The sequence below is a fragment of the Microcaecilia unicolor genome, chromosome 7, assembly GCF_901765095.1.
Source record: "Microcaecilia unicolor chromosome 7, aMicUni1.1, whole genome shotgun sequence".
Lineage (NCBI taxonomy): Eukaryota > Metazoa > Chordata > Amphibia > Gymnophiona > Siphonopidae > Microcaecilia > Microcaecilia unicolor.
Window position 1 is genome coordinate 367,469 of NC_044037.1, and position 23,954 is coordinate 391,422.

The following is a 23,954-nucleotide window of genomic DNA, read 5'->3' on the forward strand; positions in this document are numbered from 1 at the left end:
TTGGGCGTTTCAGTTGATAGTACAGCGCTGGCGTCTTCCAGTACTAGATCTCTTCGCCTCCAGGCTCAACTCCAAAGTTCCTCGCTTCTTCAGTCGCCGAAAAGATGTAAGGGCGGCAGGGGTAGACGCCCTCTTGCAGCAATGGCCCTCCGGCCTTCTTTACGCATTTCCTCCATGGCCACTAATAGGTCGTCTCCTTCAGAAGATCGAAGACCACAGGGGGCCGATCATTTTGGTGGCACCGGACTGGCCTCGGCGTCCCTGGTACGCGGATCTCCAGCGTCTGTCCGTGGCGTCTCCTCTTCGTCTTCCGGCACACAAGGCTTTGCTGGTTCAAGGACCAGTTCCGCATCCAGATCCAGCTCGATTTTGTCTTACGGCTTGGCTCTTGAACGAGCTCGTTTAACTAAGCGAGGATTTTCAACGCCAGTGATTTCTACCATGCTGCAGTCTCGTCGCCGTTCCACCTCTTTAAACTATATTCGCACGTGGAGAATTTTTGAGGATTGGTGTGCAGAAGCTGACATTGTTCCTTTTCAGGCGTCAGTACCTCAGATGTTAGACTTTTTGCAGCGAGGTTTTGATAAGGGGCTCTCTCTTTCGTCGCTGAAGGTGCAGGCGGCAGCTCTGTCCTGTTTCAGAGGTAGAATAAGGGGTAAGTCTTTGGCTAGTCTTCCCGAGGTGGCTCGTTTTTTGAAGGGGGTCAGCCTTCTTCGTCCTCCGGTCAGATCGGTTTTTCCATCTTGGGACCTTAATCTGGTGCTTTCGTCTCTGACAAAGACTCCTTTTGAGCCTTTACAAACATGTTCTCTGAAGGATTTAACGCTTAAGACGGTGTTTTTGTTGGCTATCGCGTCAGCTAGAAGAGTCTCAGAGTTGCAAGCTTTTTCCTGTAGATCTCCATTTCTGGAATTTTCTAAAGAGCGAGTGGTCCTTCGGCCGGTTCCTTCCTTTTTGCCCAAGGTACTATCTCGGTTTCATATGTCCCAGTCGGTTTTTCTTCCTATTCTGGGATCCTCCTCCGGAACGCAGGAGCAGCGGAAGTTGCATACTCTGGATGTTAGGAGAGTACTTAAACGGTATCTTGCGGTTACGAAGGACTTCCGTCGATCGGACCGCCTCTTTCTGCTGTTTGCTGGTCACCGCAAGGGCCTTGCAGCTTCTAAGCCTACTTTGTCTCGGTGGATCAAAGAAATGATAGCGTCTGCTTATCTCTTGGCAGACAGACCAGTTCCAGCAGCGCTTAAAGCTCATTCTACCCGGGGGCAGGCAGCCTCGTGGGCGGAGTGTTCCTTGGTGCCTCCAGCGGAGATCTGTAAAGCGGCGACTTGGTCGTCACTTCATTCTTTCTCTAAGCATTACAGGCTAGATGTACAGTGTCGTCAGGAGACCGTCTTTGCATCTCGCGTACTCACAGCGGGTTTGCTGGGGTCCCTCCCTTAGGACTACTGCTTTGTTACGTCCCATCAGTCCAATCCTGGGCCGGTCCGGAGGGACGCTAAGGAAGGAGAAATTAGACCTTACCTGCTAATTTGCTTTCCTTTAGTCCCTCCGGACCGGCCCAGGTCCCTCCCGTGTTCTATGGTTCTCAATTTTACTGTGTACAGAGATGCAACTGTCGTCTACAGAGCTGTTCTGCTAGTTAGACAGTTAAAGGAGATACATTATGGTCTATAAGAAATACATTATGTTCTACAAGTTAAATGTTTTGCAAGTTCTCTGGTTATTCAGTTCATAATATTATACAACTTGCACAGTTTATGGGATACACATTTCTGTACATAATTGGCCATGCCACGGCTCTGAACCGAGTTGTTGGTGCGCCCAGTGTTACGGCAAGGCCGTAGTTTAAGCACGTTGGTTTCTCTCGTGCTGCCTGGCTGCTTAAATTCCTCAGGGCACAGAATATAGGTCCTTCTTTTCCTTTCTGCTTGGTTATTCAAATACTGAGGCTAGGGTCACATGACCAGGGCTCTCATTGGCTCTCTAGAGTCAGAGTTTTTTTCTCAGTCTCCACCTGCTGGTAGGCGTGCACAACCCATCAGTCCAATCCTGGGCCGGTCCGGAGGGACTAAAGGAAAGCAAATTAGCAGGTAAGGTCTAATTTCTCCATTCCCAAGAAGATCGAGTCCCAGTACCGGATCCATGGGGACCCAGAGCTGATGCGCACTCAAGTTGCCTCATGACTCTGGAGTTGTGGATTTGGCCCTAAAGAAGGCCAAGAGTTCTAGGGAGCATGCTTCGGCGCCCCCGGGCAAGTACTCTAGAACCTTGGACTCCTTTGGGAGGAAGGCCTACCATTCTTCTATGCTCGTGGCCAAGATTCAGTCCTACCAGCTCTACACGAGCATACACATGCGGAACAATGTGCGGCAGTTGGCGGGCTTGGTGGACAAGCTTCCCCCTGAGCAAGCCAAGCCATTTCAGGAGGTGGTCAGGCAGCTGAAGGCGTGCAGAAAATTCCTGGCCAGAGGGGTGTATGACACCTTTGATGTTGCGTCCAGGGCAGCTGCTCAAGGTGTGGTGATGCGCAGACTCTCATGGCTGCGTGCCTCCGACCTGGAGAATAGAATCCAGCAGCAGATTGCGGACTCGCCTTGCCGTGCGGATAATATTTTTGGAGAAAAAGTCGAGCAGGTGGTAGAGCAGCTCCACCAGCGGGACACCGCGATTTCAGCTGGGCACACGTCACTTCCAGTACTGTGTACTACCCTTTGGGCTCGCCTCTGCGACGGAGTGTTCACGAAGTGCTTGGCTGTAGTAGCAGCGGCACTTCGCAGACTGGGGGTACACGTGTTCCCATATCTCGACGATTGGCTGGTGAAGAACACATCCGAGGCAGGAGCCCTGCAGTCCATGCAGATGACTATTCGCCTCCTGGAGCTACTGGGGTTTGTGATAAATTATCCAAAGTCTCATCTTCTCCCAGTTCAGAGACTCGAATTCATAGGAGCTCTGCTGGATTCTCGGACGGCTCGCGCCTATCTCCCAGAGACGAGAGCCAACAACTTGTTGTCCCTCTTCTCGCGGGTGCGAGCGTCCCAGCAGATCACAGCTTGGCAGATGTTGAGATTGCTGGGCCACATGGCCTCCACAGTTCATGTGACTCCCATGGCCCGCCTTCACATGAGATCTGCCCAATGGACCCTAGCTTCCCAGTGGTTTCAGGCCGCTGGGGATCTAGAAGACGTGATCCCACCTGTTCACGAGTTTTCTCAAATCCCTGTATTGGTGGACGATTTGGTCCAATTTGACTCTGGGACGTCCTTTCCAAATTCCTCAGCCACAAAAAGTGCTGACCATGGATGCGTCTCTCCTGGGGTGGGGAGCTCATGTCGATGGGCTTCACACCCAAGGAAGCTGGTCCCTCCAGGAACGCGATCTACAGATCAATCTCCTGGAGTTACGAGCGGTCTGGAACGCTCTGAAGGCTTTCAGAGATCGGCTGTCCCACCAAATTATCCAAATTCAGACAGACAGCCAGGTTGCCATGTATTACATCAACAAGCAGGGGGGCACCGGATCTCGCCCCCTGTGTCAGGAAGCCGTCAGCATGTGGCTCTGGACTCGCCGTCACGGCATGGTGCTCCAAGCCACATATCTGGCAGGCGTAAACAACAGTCTGGCCGACAGGTTGAGCAGGATTATGCAACCTCACGAGTGGTCGCTCAATTCCCGTGTAGTGCGACAGATCTTCCAGGTGTGGGGCACCCCCTTGGTAGATCTCTTCGCATCTCGAGCGAACCACAAAGTCCCTCAGTTCTGTTCCAGGCTTCAGGCCCACGGCAGACTGGCATCGGATGCCTTCCTCCTGGACTGGGGGGAGGGTCTGCTGTATGCTTATCCTCCCATACCTCTGGTGGGGAAGACTTTGTTGAAACTCAAGCAAGACCGAGGCACCATGATTCTGATTGCTCCTTTTTGGCCGCGTCAGATCTGGTTCCCTCTTCTTCTGGAGTTGTCCTCCGAAGAATCGTGGAGATTGGAGTGTTTTCCGACCCTCATCACGCAGGACGAAGGGGCGCTTCTGCATCCCAACCTCCGGTCCCTGGCTCCCACGGCCTGGATGTTGAGAGCGTAGACTTTGCCTCTTTGGGTCTGTCAGAGGGTGTCTCCCGCATCTTGCTTGCTTCCAGGAAAGATTCCACTAAGAGGAGTTACTTCTTTCTGTGGAGGAGGTTTGCCGTCTGGTGTGACAGCAAGGCCCTAGATCCTCGCTCTTGTCCTACACAGACCCTGCTTGAATACCTTCTGCACCTGTCTGAGTCTGGTCTCAAGACCAATTCTGTAAGGGTTCACCTTAGTGCAATCAGTGCATACCATTACCGTGTGGAAGGTAAGCCGATCTCAGGATAGCCTTTAGTTGTTCGCTTCATGAGAGGTTTGCTTTTGTCAAAGCCCCCTGTCAAGCCTCCGACAGTGTCATGGGATCTCAATGTCGTTCTCACCCAGCTGATGAAACCTCCTTTTGAGCCACTGAATTCCTGCCATCTGAAGTACTTGACCTGGAAGGTCATTTTCTTGGTGGCAGTTACTTCAGCTCGTAGAGTCAGTGAGCTTCAGGCCCTGGTGGCCCAGGCTCCCTACACCAGATTTCATCATAACAGAGTAGTCATCCGCACTCACCGTAAGTTTTTGCCAAAGGTTGTGTCGGAGTTCCATCTGAACCAGTCAATTGTCTTGCCAACATTATTTCCCCGTCCTCATTCCTGCCCTGCTGAACGTCAGCTGCACACATTGGACTGCAAGAGAGCATTGGCCTTCTATCTGGAGCGGACACAGCCCAACAGACAGTCCGCCCAATTGTTTGTTTCTTTTGATCCCAACAGGAGGGGAGTGGCTGTGGGAAAACGCACCATATCCAATTGGCTAGCAGATTGCATTTCCTTCACTTACGCCCAGGCTGGGCTGGCTCTTGAGGGTCATGTCACGGCTCATAATGTTAGAGCCATGGCAGCGTTGGTAGCCCACTTGAAGTCAGCCACTATTGAAGAGATTTGCAAAGCTGCGACGTGGTCATCTGTCCACACATTCACATCTCATTACTGCCTGCAGCAGGATACCCGACGCGACAGTCGGTTCGGGCAGTCAGTGCTTCAGAATCTGTTCGGGGTTTAGAATCCAACTCCACCCCCCTAGGCCCATGTTTGTACTGTTCCAGGCTGCACTCTGTTAGTTGGTAAATTTTTTAGGTCAATCTCAGTTATGTCCTCGCCGTTGCGAGGCCCAATTGACCATGGTGGTTGTTTTGAGTGAGCCTGGGGGCTAGGGATACCCCATCAGTGAGAACAAGCAGCCTGCTTGTCCTCGGAGAAAGCGAATGCTACATACCTGTAGAAGGTATTCTCCGAGGACAGCAGGCTGATTATCACAAACCCGCCCGCCTCCCCTTTGGAGTCGTCTTCCCTTCTCTTTGTCTTGCTACATATGAGACTGGCCGGCATGGAAAGTGTTCCGATTGGAGGGGCTGCCGTGGACGTCACCCATCAGTGAGAACAATCAGCCTGCTGTCCTCGGAGAATACCTTCTACAGATATGTAGCATTCACTTTAGATCATCGGCTGTAGAGAAGCCATATTCAACATAGGGTTAAAGTGAAAGAGGTTAGTCGATCATGTGATATGAGTTTGATTTTTCTAGATCATGTGTAGTTTTATTATTTAGTGTTGAGGATGAATGTTAATGGTATGCTTTCTTGAATAGATCAGTTTTCAGTAACCTTCTGAAGATGGTTAAGTCTTGCATTTTTATGGCCTTCGGTAGTGCGTTCTAAAGCTGCGTGCAAACGTAGGAGAAACTGGTTGCGTATGTGGATTTATATTTTAATCCCTTACAGTTGTGATAGTGGAGATTGAGGAATGAGCGTGCTGATCTTTTTGCATTCCTAGTAGGCAAGTCTATAAGATCTGACATATAGGCCGGTGCTTCCCCATGAATGATTTTGTGGACCAGGGTGCAAACTTTGAACGCAATGCGTTCTTTTAATGGGAGCCAGTGCAGTTTTTCTCTTAGGGGTTTGGCGCTTTCATATCTAGTTTTCCCGAATATGAATCTGGCTGCTGTATTTTGAGCGGTTTGAAGCTTCTTGATGATTTGTTCTTTGCATCCGGCATAGATGGCATTACAATAGTCTAGATGGCTTAGTACCATTGATTGTACTAGGCTTCGGAATACTTCCTTTGGGAAGAAAGGTTTGATACTTTTAAGTTTCCACATTGAGTAGAACATTTTCTTTGCTGTATTTTCCATATGTTCTTCAAATGTGAGATTTCGGTCAATTGTGACTCCCTAAATTTTCAGTTTGTCTGATACCGGAAGGGTGTAGTCTGGGGTGTTTATCGTATTGGGTTTGTTTGTGTTGTATTGTGATGATAAGATGAGACATTGAGTCTTTTCTGCGTTTAGCTTTAGTTGGAATGCATCCGCCCATGAGTTCATTATTTGTAGGCTGTGTTCAATTTCATTTGCGATTTCAGTTATGTCTTGTTTGAACGGAATGTATATCGTGACATCGTCTGCATAGATGTATGGGTTAAGTCCTTGGTTAGATAGCGATTTGGCTAAAGGTGTCATCATTAAGTTACCCTTTTTAAGTTACCATTAAGTTAAAAAGGGTTGGTGAGAGCGGTGATCCTTGTGGTACTCCGCATTCAGGTTTCCATGGTGTTGACGTTTTTGAGTTTGCAGTCACTTGATATGTTCTTGCTGTTAGGAAGCCTTTAAACCATCTTAGTACGTTACCTCCAATCCCGAAGTAGTGTAGGATTTTTGTGAGTATCTGGTGGCTAACCATCTCGAACGCGCTGGACATGTCAAATTGTAGAAGCAGTACATTGTTCCTGTTTGCAATCAGTTGTTTGAATTTGGTTATGAGGGTGATTATCACTGTTTCAGTGCTGTGGTTGGATCGAAATCCTGACTGTGATTCATGTAGTATTGTGAATTTGTTTATGTAGTTAGTAAGTTGTTTGGTTACCATGCTTCCCATTAGCTTTACTATTATGTGGATGGATGCTACTGGTCGATAGTTGGATGTGTCATTTAATTTTTTCTTTAAGTCATTGGGTGTAGGTGTAAGTAGTATATTTCCTTTGTCTTTGGGCAAGAGTCCGTGTTGTAGCATGTAGTTCAGGTGTAGCGTAAGGTCTGTGTGGGGGCGGTCCTTATTAGGTTGGGGGCAGATATCCAGGTTGGAGTGTTTTTTGGAGAATTTGTTGATTGCTTGAGTGATGGTTTCCTCGGTTAGTAGATCGAAGTTGTTCTAGGTTTGCTCTGCTGGGTGTTCCCCGGGAGTTGGGTCTAGGCAGTTCATAAATTTTTCATGATCAGTGGAATTGAGTGGTAACGTGGATTGAAGTTTTATGATTTTCTCGTTGAAGTATTTGGCAAGTTCATCTGCCGATGGGGTGTCTGTGCTGTCTGTGGTGACCGGTGTGGTATCAATTAGTTTATTCACGAGTTGGTAGAGTTTATGTGTATCTTTGTAGTCTGGTCCTATTTTGGTGTTGTAGTATGTTTTTTTTTTTGTTTGTCTTATTGAATATTTGTATTTTCTTTGTATTTGTTTCCATGCATTAAGTGTATGTTTGTCTTTCGCTTTTCTCCATGCTCGCTCAAGTCTCCTGACCTGTGTTTTTAGTGATTTCAATGCGTCATTAAACCAAGGCATTGAGTTTTTTGTCTTCGTGTAGTCCTTTTTTTGTAGTGGTGCAATTTTGTCTAGTGTATTCCTTCATCTGTCGTCCCAGTCTAGCAGATAGTGTTTGGACTCCGTTTTGCTGTCCATTCATTATTGTATAACTGTTGCCAGAATGTTATAGGGTCAATTTGGCCTCTCGTAGTGTAGGTTGTTGGTTCCTGCCTGATGTGCGTAACTTTTTTCCGCCACTGCAAGGTGAGGTTTAGTTTATAGTGATCTGACCATGGTATCTCTGTCCAGTTAGTTTCTGTTAGTATAAGGTTTAGGTCTGCGGATAGCTTGTGTGTGATGAGGTCAATCATGTGTCCTTTGGCGTGGGTGGCTTGCATGTTAGGCCAACTAAGGTCCCATAGCTGGAGGAAGTCTTTGCATTCACATACAGTGGTTGCATTGTTGTCTTCTAGGTGTATGTTTATATCCCCGATTATGAGTATATTGGAGTTAGATACACAGGTGTTCGAAATGAAATCCATGAACTGTATTTGGCATTCTTGCCAGTTACCTGGTGGTTTGTAAAACAAGACAACGTTTAAGTTATCAAGTAAGGTGGTATGGCTGATTCTAACTGAAGCGATTTCAAGTTTAGACTCAGCAGTTGTTGTTATGGTAAAGTGAGATCTGTATATTAATGCTATGCCTCCTCCTCTTTTTTTCTTTCCTTGTCCAGTTTGTGATTTTGTAGCCTGGGGGGCAGAGATCCAAGATTATTGGATCTTTGTGATCATGGATCCAGGTTTCACTGATTAGTAGGTCGAGATTTTCTGCTGTGATCCAGTCTGTTATAGTTATTGTTTTATTGACTACTGATGTAGTGTTTGTGTATACCGCTAGAATTTGTTGGTATGGATTCGTGTTTGATGATGTGCTGATTTTTATTAGTTGTTGTTCCTTTGTTTTAGTGTGACCTTTGTTTTTCTTCTGTTGTGATTGTCCGTATGTTGGTGCTTTTTCGTTGTTTGGATTCTGATCCATTTGATAAGGTGTTTTGTGTTCATTCAATCTGTGGTGTGTGTGTAATATGGGTATTATGTTGTTTTCAGTGAATGGAGTGGATGGAGTTGTGAAAGTTAATGTTAAGGAATGAATTAGTAAGATCAAGTTAATGGTATTCATTTAGATTTAATTTCTTGTTGTATGCCAGCATGCGGGGTTTGATAGGAGTGGAAGTGAGCCTATCTAGTCCTCTGTGGGCCGTGATGGCGATTTGGTCAATCTCTGTTTCCACTACCCCTAAGCAGCTGTCATCCAGTGCATTCGGGACAAAACATGTGAACCTATGTGTTGCTGTGGGAGCTGCTGCAAGGAGGTTTAATATTCAGATATTCCTTCAAAGCAAGGAGGTTTTTTAAGTGGATAGATCATTTAAAGCATTTAAAGGAAGTCTTTTAGCATACTACAACGTTGCTAGGCAGGAAAAGCATTTAAGGGAGAATGCTACAACTTTGCTAAGCAAATAAAGCACTTAAAAGGAGCATGCTACAACGTTGCTAAGCGAATACATCATGTAAAGGGAGTGTGCTACAACTTTGCTAAGCAAATAGAGCATTTAAAGGGAGCATGCTACAATGTTGCTAAGCAAGTAAAGCTTTTAAAGGGAGCATGCTACAATGTTGCTAAGCAAATACAGCATTTAAGGGAGCATTTGAGGCGGTTAAAGGAAGTCCTTCAGCATGCTACTAGTGAGGACGCAGGTAAAGCAGTGAAATCATTTAAAGGGAATATTTACAGGAAGTCTTTCCACATGCTACAACTCAGAAGTTCGGTATATAGCATTCAGATTATTTGTTTCTCACGATCAGTTTCTGTTGCTCTGTTGGGTCGGGACATCTGGCCTAGATGTGTGCCTCGCTTTTCGGCAGGCTCAGCTCCGGTTGGTCGTCCGCTTCTCTATCCCTGCTTTCTGCTGGGTCTCTGCTCGGTCCGTTGGCGTCTGAGCTGTGGAGCTGTAGAGCGTTTCGACGGCATTCGGGTTCGAGTTAGTATATAGCTGGCTGGGTCTGTTGATCTCCGGTTGGATGATCTGTCGAGTCTGCTCTTTGTTGGTTGGCTGGGTTGTGGGCAGTCAGAAGCTCCCCGCTTACTGTGAATATTTGTTCTTTCTTTGCTCGCCGTCTTTGGGTCCACGGACTTCTTCTCTAGTTCCTGGTCGGTGTTCCTCATATACAGTACAGCTGACACAGGCCTTGTTTCGCCCAGCAGGGCTGCTTCAGGGGAAGTCTTAGCTGTGTGAGTTTCCTTCAGCCAGGAGATAAGAATCACTATACAGCAACAGCCTCTACTCCAGGAAGATGAATTACTGAAAGAGATATTCCCAACTTAAAACACAAGCTAATCAGAAGTAAACTCCCAACACAGACTGAAATGGAAAAGATGGGCACATTTCCCTGTAATATATCCAGCTGCAAGCTATTCCAAAACATTTCACAGGACCCCACAGTAATTCACAAAGGAAAAATATTCAACACAAAGGAATCTTTCACATGCTTATCTTCCAATGTGATATATATCATTCAGTGTAAAAAATGTAACGAAGGATGCTATACTGGAGAAACAGGCCAGATGCTTAAAACAAGATTTAATCTGCACAGACATCACATGAAGATAGCCGGTGCCAGTCAGGTTCCCACCCCGGTGGGCCAGCATTTTACAAGACCAGGACACTGCACCAGTGATTTCATAGTAAGGATCCTGAAAGGTAACTTTAAAACAATACAGGAACGTAAGACCTTTGAAGTCAGAATGATTGAATATTTTGACACCCAACAGACAGGACTTAACAAGGATCTGGGTTTTCTAGCCCATTATAAACCATAAAATTGTATTTCTCTGTTTATCACCCCCCTCTCACCTACTCACACCCATCCTGTTAGAATATCAGTGAAATGCTTTGATGTCCCTGTGCATACCTCCTACCCACCCCCACTTCCCACCCTGTTAGACTGTCAAAGTAATGCTTGGATGTTTCACTTATATATACTATCTGCTACCACATTTGCTTATTTCCGATCTGACGAAGGGCAACCTTTGAAAGCTAATGAAGAAATGTATGGAATTCCTCTCATATGAGGAAAGGCTACAGAGGTTAGGCTGTTCAGCTTAGAAAAAGGATGGGTGGGGGGGGGGGTTGTGATTGAGTTCTATAAAATCCTGGGTGATGTAGAACGGGTAAAAATGAATTGAATTATCACTCTTTCAAAAAGTACAGACACCAGGGGACATTAATTGAAATTAGAAAGAAATACTTTTAAAACAAATAGGAAAAAATGTTTATTCACACAACGAATAGTTAAGCTCTGGAACTTGTTGCCAGAGGATGTAGTAATGGTGGTTAGTGCATCTGAGTTTTAAAAAGGTTTGGACAATTTTGTTGAGGAAAAGTCTGTAGTCTGTTATTGAGATTAACATATGGAAAGCCGCTGCTTGCCCTGACCCAGTATGACTAATCTTATGTTCTTATGCTAAGGAAATAGGAATCAACTGCCAATATACCAAAAACCTGTTTGTTAGATGGGATTCACACACTGTCTCCCAGCCTAGATACTTCTTTCTCGGTCACTACAACCTAATGCACAAGATCGAGCTTACTTGAAAAGTAGTTGGCTAATATTGATCCGAAATGACCTAGTTAACATAAGAATACTGGGTCAGACCAATGGTCCATCTAGCCCAATATCCTGCTGCCAACATTGGCCAATCCAGGTCACAAGTACCTGGCAGAAACCCAAATAGTAGCAACATTCCATGCTACCAATTCCAGGCAAGCAGTGGTTTCCCCATGTCCGTCTCAATAGTAGGCTATTGACTTTTCCTCCAGAAATTTATCCAAACTTTTTTTTTTAATCCAGATAGCTGACTTCTGTTAACTGCATCCTCCAGCAAAGAGTTCCAGATCTTAAAGTTGCATGGAAATACTTTTAAAACAAATAAAATACTTTTTCACTGTACTAATAGTTGAGTGTCTCCTAGTCTTTCTACTTTTTGAAAGAATTAAAAATAGAACAACTTTTACCCATTCTATACCACAGGATTTTGTAGACCTCAGTCATATTTCCCATCAGCCGTCTCTTTTTCCAAGCTGAAGAGCTATAACCGCCTTTAGCCTTTCGAAAGCAGAATATAACTTAACTAAACTGTGCAGTGCTCTGAAACCTGTCTCTTCCTTTTTGAGTAGAGGAAACTCCAATTCAGTGAGTTCATTGCTTCAGCATTGGTGTAGAAAAAAATAGCAATATACTGTGGCTTTTATTGTAGAAATATATTGTCTGCCAATCCAAGAGAAACTCCTCTGAGCAGACTTACTCTCCCTGTCAAGTATCATTTTTAACATTTCTCTGTGTTGCACCACTTCCGAAATTTGAACACTGGCTTCTGGTCTTGACACATTACATTTTTCACTCTGGAGTCCCTCAGTTTCTCTTTAGATTGCTTCTCCCATGTATTCCTGCACCTTTATGTTCTTCAACACATCTTCAAATATTTTCACATTGTGCTAAGACTACCTGTTTTGCTGTTACTTCCTCTACTCATTGGAACACTTTATCCCTTGAACTCCGACTTGAACCCTCAATTAAGAATTTCAAGGCAGCTTTGAAAGCCTACTTCTTTAAGAAGATATTTGGATCGCCTGGCTGATCCCTGCTTTGATCTGCCCTGAATCTTAGGGACTTTCTTCTCATTTGCACCACAGAAAAGACACTTCACTTATTGTCTTACCTTCTTTTGACACTCTTTTCCCTCCTTTAGTTTCTTAGAGTTGTCACTGTTCCCTGCCGTTATTTGCATTTGATTGTTGTAACCTAATTTTATCCTTATATTCTTTATTTTCTTTTCTCCTTTCTCTCCATTATATTTTGCATTTTGTAAACCAGTTAGCTATTATTTGATTTGTGGTATATTAAATAAAGTTGTACCTTGGATTTTACAGGTGTTTCCAGAATTTGCTGCTGCTCATTCTAATCTAGCTAGTGTTCTACAGCAACAGGGAAAGCTACAAGAAGCACTGATGCATTACAAGGAAGCAATCAGGTAATGAGGTTTTTCTCAAGTTTGGTCTACGTCCAGGTGGTTTATATTCGGATTCAGTAGGTGCTTCCATGTTCCCAGAGGATTTAAAGTATACATTTGTACCTGAGCCAGTAGAGGGATAAGTGACTTCACCAAAGTTACAAGGAACATCACTGAGGTTTGGTCTTTGGCTTCCCTGATTCACTACCCTCTGTTCTAACCACTGGACTGCTACTCCACTGATGTCTAGGATCTCTTTCTTTGGCAAATAATCTGTCCCCTTTAATTTATTTCTTTGGCCAAAGATGAAGGGATGCCTCCTTGCAGATACAATAGACATGCATATTCTCTGGGAGATGGGAGTTTGACATAGGATATAGGTGAGGGAATAAGGCTGGAAAGCATCCCCCTAACTAAATTGTCTAGAATGATGTTTTCAAAATGTGACCAGCAACATGGATGAAAGAGTTGGCTAAAGTTGCAGGTATTTTAGGAAACATGTCAGTGTGGCTACCAGCATGAGCTGCTGGCCACACTCCAAGGCCACTAAAGCACATATTTATATGGTAATTATATCCATTGTGTAGCAAGTGTTCCTTTGTAGGGATCATTGTATTGTACATGATTATTTTCTTTTAATTTAGGATCAGCCCTACATTTGCAGATGCTTATTCCAACATGGGAAATACTTTAAAGGAAATGCAAGATGTGCAAGGAGCATTACAGTGCTATACACGAGCCATTCAGATAAACCCTGCATTTGCTGATGCCCACAGTAACTTGGCTTCTATTCATAAGGTACTGGAATTATTTTTATATTAACTAAATTTTCAAATGTATACAAGGCTAACCTTAAGTAGGTACATGTATTGAAGTAAATCGGTAGGAAAGTGATAAGATAGTAAAACACAAAAACACATTTTAATTTTAAAAGATCTCAAAAGAGGAGAGAAGCTTTTCTCACAAACATAGCTTAATAATTAAGGAAAATAAGATAGCCAGAGTGAGAAGATCTTCCCAGTCATCATTGGACTGGTTCTAATGGAGCAGTCGACACTGGGAGAAGACTTGGGGGCCGATTTCACAGCAGCACCTGGTAACTACAGGTGTACTGGAAAAATTGCCAGTTTGCAAACAGAGAACAATGCACAAAGGGGATCACGTCCAAATGCATTTGACAGCTTCCTCCAAATTCCTGGTGGTCCAGTGGACCACCTCCTAACCCCCAGCACAAAAGCCCCTGATGATCCAATGGACCTCAAACATCCCTCCCTTGCTAAAAAAAACAAACCCTGGTGGTCCAGTGGACCTTAACACCCGACACACACACCCCTCCCCCCAAAAGCAAGAAGTGCCATGGTGGTCTAGTTCCCCCCTCCTGCCTCTGGATCTGCCTTGCACAAAATGGCAGCGTACAGCCCTGCCAGGTGTATTCTGGGATGCACTGGGTGGAGCTAAGCATCATATAAGGAAACTTTATATAGTGCTTAACCCCACTCAATGCATCCCAAAGTGCATCGAGCAGGACTGGGCACCACTGTTTTGTATAGGGTGGGCCCAGAGGCAGGAGGGAGAGGTGGTGTAGCTCCTGCCTCATCATTTTCAAGGTATGGATGGGGAGGGAGTCAGTAGACCACCAGGGTGATTTTTGCTTGAGAAGGGGTGTACTGGAGCATACTGCGTATGCCTTGTAGCGCTATAGAAATGCTAAATAGTAGTAGTAGTAGTAGTAAAAGGGGGGGGGGGTCAGGGTGTCGGAGTCCACTGGACCACCATGAATATTTTTGTGGGTAGGTGATCTGGGAGGGAGTGCAGAGGGGATTGGGGTCCACTGGACCAGCTGGAGCGTTTGTACTAAGGCATGGGGGGGGGGGGGTCTAGACCACTGGACCACCAGGGATACCAGAAAGTTCTGCTGCTCTCCAGTATCTCTCCACAGTCATCCTTCCCTACACCCCTTCCCATGCACTCCGTTCCCTGGATAAATCCTTCTTTCCTCCACGACCCTCCAGACCGGTCAAGACACGTGGGTTATGTCCTCCTACCAGCAGAGGGAGACTGAGAAACACTGAGCTTTTGAATACTGTATATATAACCTGTGCAGTACATCCACTAGCCAGTATTTTCTCAGTCTCAGCAGAGGTAGATGGACAGCCTGTGCAGTCTTCAATAGTCCGGTGAGGTAGCTGGATTATACGGTTAGGGGATTTATTCTCTGATTGCCAAATTTAATGTGTTCTGACTATTCCCTGTACGTGGTTTAAAAAAAAAAAAAAAAAATTAAGTGCTTCGGGGCCCTGGGTCCGGTGGGGCCCAGTTTTTTCCCTCCCCCCTGTGCTGCTCTCTTTGGAGATTCTGGCAGCTTTGTGCCTCGGCTGCTTTTCTAATATTGTAGCCTTGAGAGCCCCTCACTCCTCAGCTGCCAAAAATTTGGGTGATGTCTCTTTAAGAGCTATCTGAAGCTTTTCCTTCATAGGAACGGACGGCAGGTTCGTTCACTGTTAGTAGCGAGTGAGAGCAGTGCGAGTGCCTGTGCTGGGGAAGCGGTGAGTGAGAGATTTCTTTTGGCGCCGCTTTGCACAGCGTGTTGGGAGCTTCGGGGTCATGGCAGGCAAACTCCTTCGCTGTCGTGCCGAGGAGTAGAAGCTCCGGGGGGTCAGTGCCGGTTGTGCGGCGACCCGAAGCAGGCCTCGCCGATGGCGGCACCCCCGGTATTGAGTGCGGAAGTCCCAGCGAGTGCGGGGGTGTCGGGGGTGGCAGGAGCATCGGCAGGGACGATTTTGGCGAATTTAGTTTTGGCGGGAACGTCCGCCATTTTGGATTCCGCGCGTCCCGCGGAATCAGCTGTTTTTGGCCCTGCTGCTCCCGGATCGGTACAGAAAAGGGGGTGCCTGAGGGTACAGGAGGCGTTTGTTTTCCTCCGGATTTTGTATGGACCCTCTATCAAGCTTGGAAAGCAGGACCCACACCTTTAGGGGAGGGGCCTAGTGCGGCAGTGCCTAAGAGGCCTCGTTTTGAGTGGGACGAAGAGGAGGGATTCTCTCCTGTAGGATCCGAAGGTGCTTTTAGTGATGTAGGGGACCCTGAGGGATTTGAGGGTTCTCAGGATCCGGAGTTGGTGGTCCCTGGGGAGGACCCCTCCGTAGTGCGGATTTTTCACAGGGAGGAGCTTGCGGAGCTCATTGAGCAGGTCTCTTCTACCCTTAAGTTTGAGCAGCCGGAGGCGTCTTTGGGGGAGGCTAGACAGGTGGACCCCTTGGTTAAGGGGATTCAGCGGCAGGCTAAGTCTTTTCCCATGAATAAGGACATCCGGGATATGGTGTTTCAAGAGTGGCATTCGCCGGATTCTCCCTGTAAAGTGTCTAAAGCAATGTCTAGATTGTATCCGCTCCCACAGGAAGATAGAGATTCCTTTAAGGCACCCACAGTAGATGCGGTGGTGACAGCAGTTACAAAAGCCACGGCTATTCCGGTGGACGGGGGGACTGCTCTCCGGGATCCCCAGGATAGGAGGCTTGAGGCCTTCCTCAAGCGGAGTTTCGATTTGTCGGCCCTGGCCCTGCAGGCCTCGGTTTGTGGGGGGCTGGTTGCGCGGGCGTGTTTCCGCTGGGCCGAGAAGCTGCTTGATGATTCGGTGGAGGTTGGGACCTCCGGGGTACAGGAATTAGCCAAATTGGAAATGGGATCGTCCTTTTTGTCGGATGCGCTTTATGATTTGCTCCGTGCCTCGGCCAAGAATATGGCTATGCTGGTGGGGGCACGTAGGGCACTGTGGTTGCGAGGTTGGGTCGCAGATGCGGCTTCCAAAGCCAAGCTTTGTTCGCTTCCTTTTAAGGGGTCCATGCTTTTTGGTGAGGATTTGGATAAGTTGGTGCGCGGACTCAGTGATGCCAAGGCCCCTCGTCTTCCAGATTTTCGTCCTAAGGCGGCTTCCAGGGGTATTTCCTCCCGAGGTCTGTTTAAGGAGGCTCGCCGGTATAGGCCCGGGAGGACTAGTGGCTCCTTTAGAGGTCGGTTCTTTCAGCGCACTCAGTCCTTTCGGGGCAATCGGCGCGGCGGGCGTGATTTTCCCGCAGGAGGACAGGTGTCGGGGCGTAGTTCGCAATGAAGGTGTGCGGGCCCAGGCTCTGGTTCAGGTAGGGGCTCGGCTGAGTCTGTTTTACCAGGACTGGGTCCAAATCACTGCGGATCAATGGGTTCTCGAGGTGGTGCGAGACGGATACGCTCTAGAGTTCGTCGGCTCGCCTCCCAAAAGGTTTCTGGAGTCTCCTTGTCATTCGAGGCTCAAGCGAAAAGCGGTACGGGACACTCTGGCTCGTTTGATCAGTCTGGGGGCGGTGGTCCCTGTTCCCCCCGCTCAGCGTCGCTTGGGCTGCTATTCAATTTATTTTGTGGTCCCAAAGAAGGAGGACGCCTTTCGGCCTATCCTAGATCTGAAGGCGGTCAATGCAGCTCTAAGAGTCCCCTCTTTTCGCATGGAGACATTGAGGTCGGTCATTGTCGCGGTGCAGGAAGGGGAGTTTCTCACGTCTTTGGATTTGACGGAGGCTTATCTGCACATTCCCATTCGGGCCGCTCATCAGCGATTTTTGCGGTTTTAGGAAAGCATTTTCAGTTTTGTGCTCTGCCTTTCGGATTAGCAACGGCCCCTCGAACATTTTCCAAGATCATGGTTGTAGTGGCGGCGGCCTTGCGGAAGCAGGGTATTCTGGTACACCCGTACCTGGACGATTGGTTGATTCGGGCCAAGTCCCAGTCGGAGAGCGAGGTGTCTACTGCTCGGGTGGTGCAGTTTCTTCAGTCTCTGGGCTGGGTAGTGAACTTCGCCAAGAGTCACCTGGTGCCGTCACAGTCGCTGGAATATCTGGGGGTGCTTTTCGACACCAGGAACGGTAGAGTCTTCCTGCCGGGCCCTCGGATTCGCAAGTTGCAGGATCAGATTCGTCTGTTCCTGTCGGAGGCGGCTCCGACGGCCCGGGAGTATCTGCAAGTTCTGGGGTTGATGGCGGCCACCATAGAAGTAGTTCCGTGGGCCCGGGCGCATATGCGGCAGTTGCAGTCAGCTCTTCTCAGTCGGTGGTCACCCCTGTCGCAGGGGTTGGACGTGTGTCTTCAGCTGCCGATAAGCCCACGCCTCAGTCTCCGGTGGTGGCTAAACCCAGGAAATCTGGACAAGGGAATGCCGTTGGAGGCTCCACAGTGGGTGGTCCTCGTCACAGACGCCATTCTTCAGGGCTGGGGAGCTCATTGTCTCGGTCAGGTAGCTCAAGGTCGTTGGTCTCAGGTAGAAGCTCAGTGGTCCATCAATCGTTTGGAAACTCGGGCCATTCGGCTGGCGCTGCTGGCGTTTCAGAGTCTGCTGGTGCGGAAGGCAGTCCGGGTGTTCTGCGACAACGCCACCGCCGTGGCTTATGTCAACCGTCAGGGGGGCACAAAGAGTCAGGCGGTCGCGGAGGAGGCGGCGCTGTTGTGTCAATGGGCGGAGGTTCATCTTCTAGCGCTCTCCGCGGCACATGTGGCTGGAGTGGACAACGTGAAGGCAGACTACCTAAGCAGGCATTCTCTGGACCCAGGAGAATGGGCGCTTCAGCGGGCAGTGTTCAATCGCATTGTGTCGGTCTGGGGACTTCCCGTGATGGATCTCATGGCAACAGCCCACAATTCTCAGGTTCAGAGGTTTTTCAGTCGGCGGAGGGATCCTCGAACGGAGGGCATAGACGCGCTCCTGATGCCTTGGCCGCAGGAGTTGCTGTATGTGTTTCCGCCATGGCCGTTGGTCGGTCGAGTGATTCAGCGCATTGCTCGGCACCCCGGTCAAGTGATTTTGGTAGCCCCGAATTGGCCGCGTCGGCCGTGGTACGGAGATCTGGTTCGGTTGGCAGTAGCGGATCCTCTGCCGTTGTCAGAGGCAGGGGTGTTGTGTCAGGGACCGATAGTTATGCCGGATCCGGATCGGTTCTCGCTTACGGCCTGGCTCTTGAGAGGCACAGGTTAAGGAAGAAAGGTTTTTCGTCCAGAGTTATCGATACGATGTTGAGTTCGCGTAGGCAGTCCACTTCGTTGGCGTATGTCCGGGTCTGGAGAGTATTTGAGCATTGGTGTGTAGGTAGACAAGTTCTTCCCTTTCAAGCGTCGGTAACAGATGTCTTGGAGTTTTTGCAGGATGGTATGGACAGGGGTCTGGCCCTGTCTTCTTTGAAGGTGCAGGTGGCAGCTTTGTCGTGTTTTCGTGGGAAGATCCAGGGGAAGTCGTTAGCTTCTAGTCCGGATGTGGTGCGGTTTTTGAAGGGTGTTAAGTTACTGCGTCCGCCACGGCGGCGGATGGTACCTCCGTGGGATTTGAATCTCGTGCTGGAGGCTTTGGTGAGACCGCCGTTTGAGCCCTTGGTTTCGGATAAGGATCTGTCCCTAAAGACTGTGTTCTTGGTGGCTATTACTTCAGCCCGGCGGGTGTCGGAACTTCAGGCTTTGTCTTGTAGAGAACCCTTTTTGTCCTTTTCCAAGGAGAAGGTTTCGTTGCGCCCGGTGCCGTCCTTTGTGCCCAAGGTGGTGTCAGAGTTTCATGTGAATCAAGTTATTTCCTTGCCAGTTTTGGGTGATTTGGCGGGGGATGCGGAGCAGCGGCGACTGGCCAAGTTAGATGTGCGAGGAGTCTTGCGCTGTTACATTTCCAGAACTCGGCACTATAGACTGTCGGATCGCTTGTTCGTTCTCCATGGTGGTGCAAGAAAGGGCGCGGCAGCGTCCAAAGCTACTATAGCTAGATGGTTGAAGGAGTCAATTGCGTCGGCATATTTGCTGAAGGGTCGCGTGGTTCCTAAGGAATTTTCGGCTCATTCTACCAGGGGAATGGCGACCTCTTGGGCGGAGAGTAGTATGATTCCTCCGTTAGATATTTGTCGAGCGGCGGTTTGGTCGTCTTTGCATTCGTTTGTTAAGCATTACAGGATTGATGTACATGCCAAGGACGAGGCAGGCTTTGGGGCTGCAGTGTTGACCTCTGGCCTTTGTGGATCCCGCCCTTAGGATGTTACTGCTTTGGTACTTCCCACGCGTCTTGACCGGTCTGGAGGGTCGTGGAGGAAGGTGAAATTAGGTCTTACCTGCTAATTTTCTTTCCTCTAGACCCTCCAGACCGGTCAAGGCCCGCCCTGTCTGTACTTTAGGCCAGGAGGTTTGTTTTAGTCTGGTCTTTCTGTTCTATCTTGGCAGCTGTTGAGTGTGATTTCTATGGTTTCAGACTTTTGTTGTTATGAGTCTGGTTAGGTGTGACCGTGTTTGAGAGTCCACCTGTGGAAGCACACACAATAAAAAGGGCACAATGAAAGAGATGAAGAAAGTGTCCAGTTGGCAGTGACCACGTACAGGGTAGTTAGTTGTAGTTGGTGTTTTGGTTTTCTCTGCTTTGTCAGGGTTATACTGGCTAGTGGATGTACTGCACAGGTTATATATACAGTATTCAAAAGCTCAGTGTTTCTCAGTCTCCCTCTGCTGGTAGGAGGACATAACCCACGCGTCTTGACCGGTCTGGAGGGTCTAGAGGAAAGAAAATTAGCAGGTAAGACCTAATTTCACCTTTCCTCCACGACCCTCCAGACCGGTCAAGACGCGTGGGTTATGTCCTCCTACCAGCAGAGGGAGACTGAGAAACACTGAGCTTTTGAATACTGTATATATAACCTGTGCAGTACATCCACTAGCCAGTATTTTCTCAGTCTCAGCAGAGGTAGATGGACAGCCTGTGCAGTCTTCAATAGTTTGGTGAGGTAGTTTAATTATTCGGTTAAGGGGATTTTCTCTTATTGCCAAATTTATTGGATTTGACTATTCCCTGTACGTGTGTTTAAAAAAAAAAAAAAAAAAAGTGCTTCGGGGCCCTGGGTCCGGTGGGGCCCAGTTTTCCCCCCCTGGGGTGTTACACCTGTGTTCAGGTCCCTCCCCCTGTGCTGCTCTCTATGGAGATTCTGGCAGCTTTGTGCCTCGGCTGCTTTTATAATATTGTAGCCTTGAGTGCCTCCCATTTCTCAGCTGCCAAATTGGGTTGATGTCTCTTTAAGAGCTATCTGAGGCTATATCTATCTAGGAACGGACGGCAGGTTCGATTCCTGTTGGTAGCGAGAGAGAGCAGTGCGAGTGATTGTTGTAGGGAAGCGGTGAGTGAGAGGTTTTGCGGCGCTTCGCACAGCGTGTTGTGAGATTTGGAGTTATGGCAGGCAAACTCCTCTGGTGTCGCGCGTGTTCGCGTCGAGGAGTAGAATCTCCGGGAGGTCAGTGACAGTTGTGAGGCGAACCGAAGCAGGCCTCGCCGATGGCGGCGCCCCCGGTGTTGGTTGCGGAGGTTCCAGCTATTTCGGGGGCGGCGGGAGCGCCGGCAGGGACGGCGTCAGCAAATTTAGTTTTGGAGGGAACGTCCGCCATTTTGGATACCGTGCGTCCCACGGAATCAGCTGTTTTTGGCCCTGCTGCTCCTGGGTCGGCTCCGAAGGTGGTGCCTGAGGGTACAGGAGGCGTTGGTTTTCCTCCGGATTTTGTTTGGACCCTCTATCAAGCCTGGAAGTCGGGACCCCCACCTTTAGGGGAGGGGACTAGTTCGGCACTGGCTAAGAGGCCTCTGTTTGAGTGGGACGACGAGGAGGGATTCTCTCCTCTAGGATCCGAAGGTGCTTTTAGTGATATAGGGGATCCTGAGGGGTTTGAGGGCTCTCAGGATCCGGAGTTGGTGGTTCCTGGGGAGGATCCATCTGTAGTGAGGATTTTTCACAGGGAGGAGCTTGCGGAGCTCATTGAGCAGGTCTCTTCCACCCTTAAGTTTGAACAGCCAGAGGCGGCTTTAGATAGGCTAGACAGGTAGATCCCTTGGTTAAGGGGATTCAGCGGCAGGCTAGGTCCTTTCCCATGAATAAGGATCTCCGGGATATGGTGTTTCAAGAGTGGCATTCGCCGGATTCTCCCTGTAAAGTGTCTAAAGCGATGTCTAGACTTTATCCGCTCCCACAGGAAGATAGAGATTCCTTTAAGGCACCCACAGTAGATGCTGTGGTGACAGCAGTTACAAAAGTCACGGCTATTCCGGTGGACGGGGAGACCGCTCTCCGTGAACCCCAGGATAGGAGGCTTGAGTCCTTCCTCAAGCGGAGTTTCGATTTGTCGGCCCTGGCCCTGCAGGCCTCGGTTTGTGGGGGGCTGGTTGCGCGGGCGTGTTTCCGATGGGCCGAGAAGCTTCTTGATGATTCGGTGGAGATTGGGACCTCGGGGGTGCAGGAGTTAGCCAAATTGGAGATGGGATCGTCTTTTTTGTCTGGTGCGCTTTGATTTGCTCCGTGCCTTGGCCAAGAATATGGCTATGCTGGTGGGGGCACGTAGGGCCCTTTGGTTGCGAGGTTGGGTCGCGGACGCAGCCTCTAAAGCCAAGCTTTGTTCGCTTTCTTTTAAGGGGTCCATGCTTTTTGGTGAGGATTTGGATAAGTTGGTGCGCGGTCTCAGCGATGCCAAGGCCCCTCGTCTTCCGAATTTTCGTCCCAAGGCGGCTTCCAGGGGTACTTCCGCCCGAGGTCGGTTTAAGGAGGCTCGCCGGTATAGGCCCGGGAGGACTAGTGGGTCCTTTAGAGGTCGGTTCTTCCAGCGCACTCAGTCCTTTCGTGGGAATCGGCGCGGAGGGCGTGATTTTTCCGCAGGAAGACAGGTTTCGCGGCATAATTCGCAATGAAGGTGTGCGGGCCCAGGATCTGGTTCGGGTAGGGGCTCGGCTGAGTCTGTTTTACCAGGACTGGGCCCAAATCACATCGGATCAGTGGATTCTCGAGGTGGTGCGAGACGGATACGCTCTGGAGTTCGACAGCTCGCCTCCCGAAAGGTTCCTGGAGTCCCCTTGTCATTCGAGGCTCAAGCGGGCAGCAGTGCGGGACACTCTGGCTCACCTGATCAGTCTGGGGGTGGTGGTACCTGTTCCCGCCACTCAGCGCCACTTGGGCTGCTATTCAATCTATTTTGTGATCCCAAAGAAGGAGGATGCCTTTCGGCCTATCTTAGATCTGAAGGCAGTCAATGCAGATCTGAATCCCCTCTTTTCGCATGGAGACGTTGAGGTCGGTCATTGTCGCGGTGCAGGAAGGGGAGTTTCTCACGTCTTTGGATTTGACGGAGGCTTATCTGCACATCCCCATTCGGGCCGCTCATCAGCATTTTCTGCGCTTTGCAGTGTTAGGGAAGCATTTTCAGTTTTGTGCTCTGCCTTTCGGATTAGCAACGGCTCCTCGAACATTTTCCAAGATCATGGTTGTAGTGGCGGCGGCCTTGCGGAAGCAGGGTATTCTGGTGCACCCGTATCTGGACGATTGGTTGATCCGGGCCAAGTCCCAGTCGGAGAGCGAGGTGGCCACTGCTCGAGTGGTTCAGTTTCTTCAGTCTCTGGGCTGGGTAGTGAACTTCGGCAAGAGTCACCTGGGGCCATCGCAGTCGCTGGAGTATCTGGGGGTTCGTTTCGACACCAGGAACGGTCGAGTCTTCCTGCCGGGCTCTCGGATTCACAAGTTGCAGGGTCAGATTCGTCGATTTCTGGCGGAATCGGCTCCGAAGGCACGGGAGTATCTACAAGTCCTGGGGTTGATAGCGGCCACCATAGAGGTAGTGCCATGGGCCTGGGCGCATATGCGGCAGTTGCAGTCAGCTCTTCTCAGTCGATGGTCACCTCTGTCTCAGGAGTTGGACATGCGCCTTCAGCTGTCGGTAATCCCGCGCCTCAGCCTCCGGTGGTGGTTAGATCCATGCAATCTGGAAAAGGGAATGCCGTTGGAGGCCCCGCAGTGGGTGGTTCTTGTCACAGGCGCCAGTCTTCAGGGCTGGGGAGCTCATTGTCTCGGGCAGGTAGCTCAAGGTCGCTGGTCTCGGACGGAAGCGCAGTGGTCCATCAGTAGTTTAGAAACTCAGGCCATTCGGTTAGCGCTACAGATGTTTCAGAGTCTATTGGTGCGGAAAGCGGTTCGGGTGTTCTGCGACAACGCCACCGCCGTGGCTTATGTCAACCGTCAGGGGGGCACAAAGAGTCAGGCGGTCGCGGAGGAGGCGGCACTGTTGTGCCAATGGGCGGAGGTTCATCTTCTAGCGCTATCCGCGGCACATGTGGCTGGAGTAGACAACGTGGAGGCAGATTACCTAAGCAGGCATTCGCTAGACCCCGGAGAGTGGTCTGCATCGGTCGGTGTTCAATCGCATTGTGTCGGTCTGGGGAATTCCCGTGATGGATCTCATGGCA

General features: G+C 49.0%; 1 protein-coding gene across 4 annotated transcripts in view; it reads left to right on the forward strand.

The window, feature by feature from the left end:
- Positions 1-23,954, forward strand: part of OGT (O-linked N-acetylglucosamine (GlcNAc) transferase) — a 257,459-nt gene that overhangs the window by 83,702 nt on the left and 149,803 nt on the right. For all 4 annotated transcript variants that reach the window (XM_030208828.1, XM_030208829.1, XM_030208830.1 and 1 more), the window contains 2 exons: positions 12,624-12,724; positions 13,348-13,501. In XM_030208828.1, the coding sequence (XP_030064688.1) occupies positions 12,624-12,724; positions 13,348-13,501 (255 nt within the window). The remainder of the gene's footprint in view (positions 1-12,623; positions 12,725-13,347; positions 13,502-23,954) is intronic.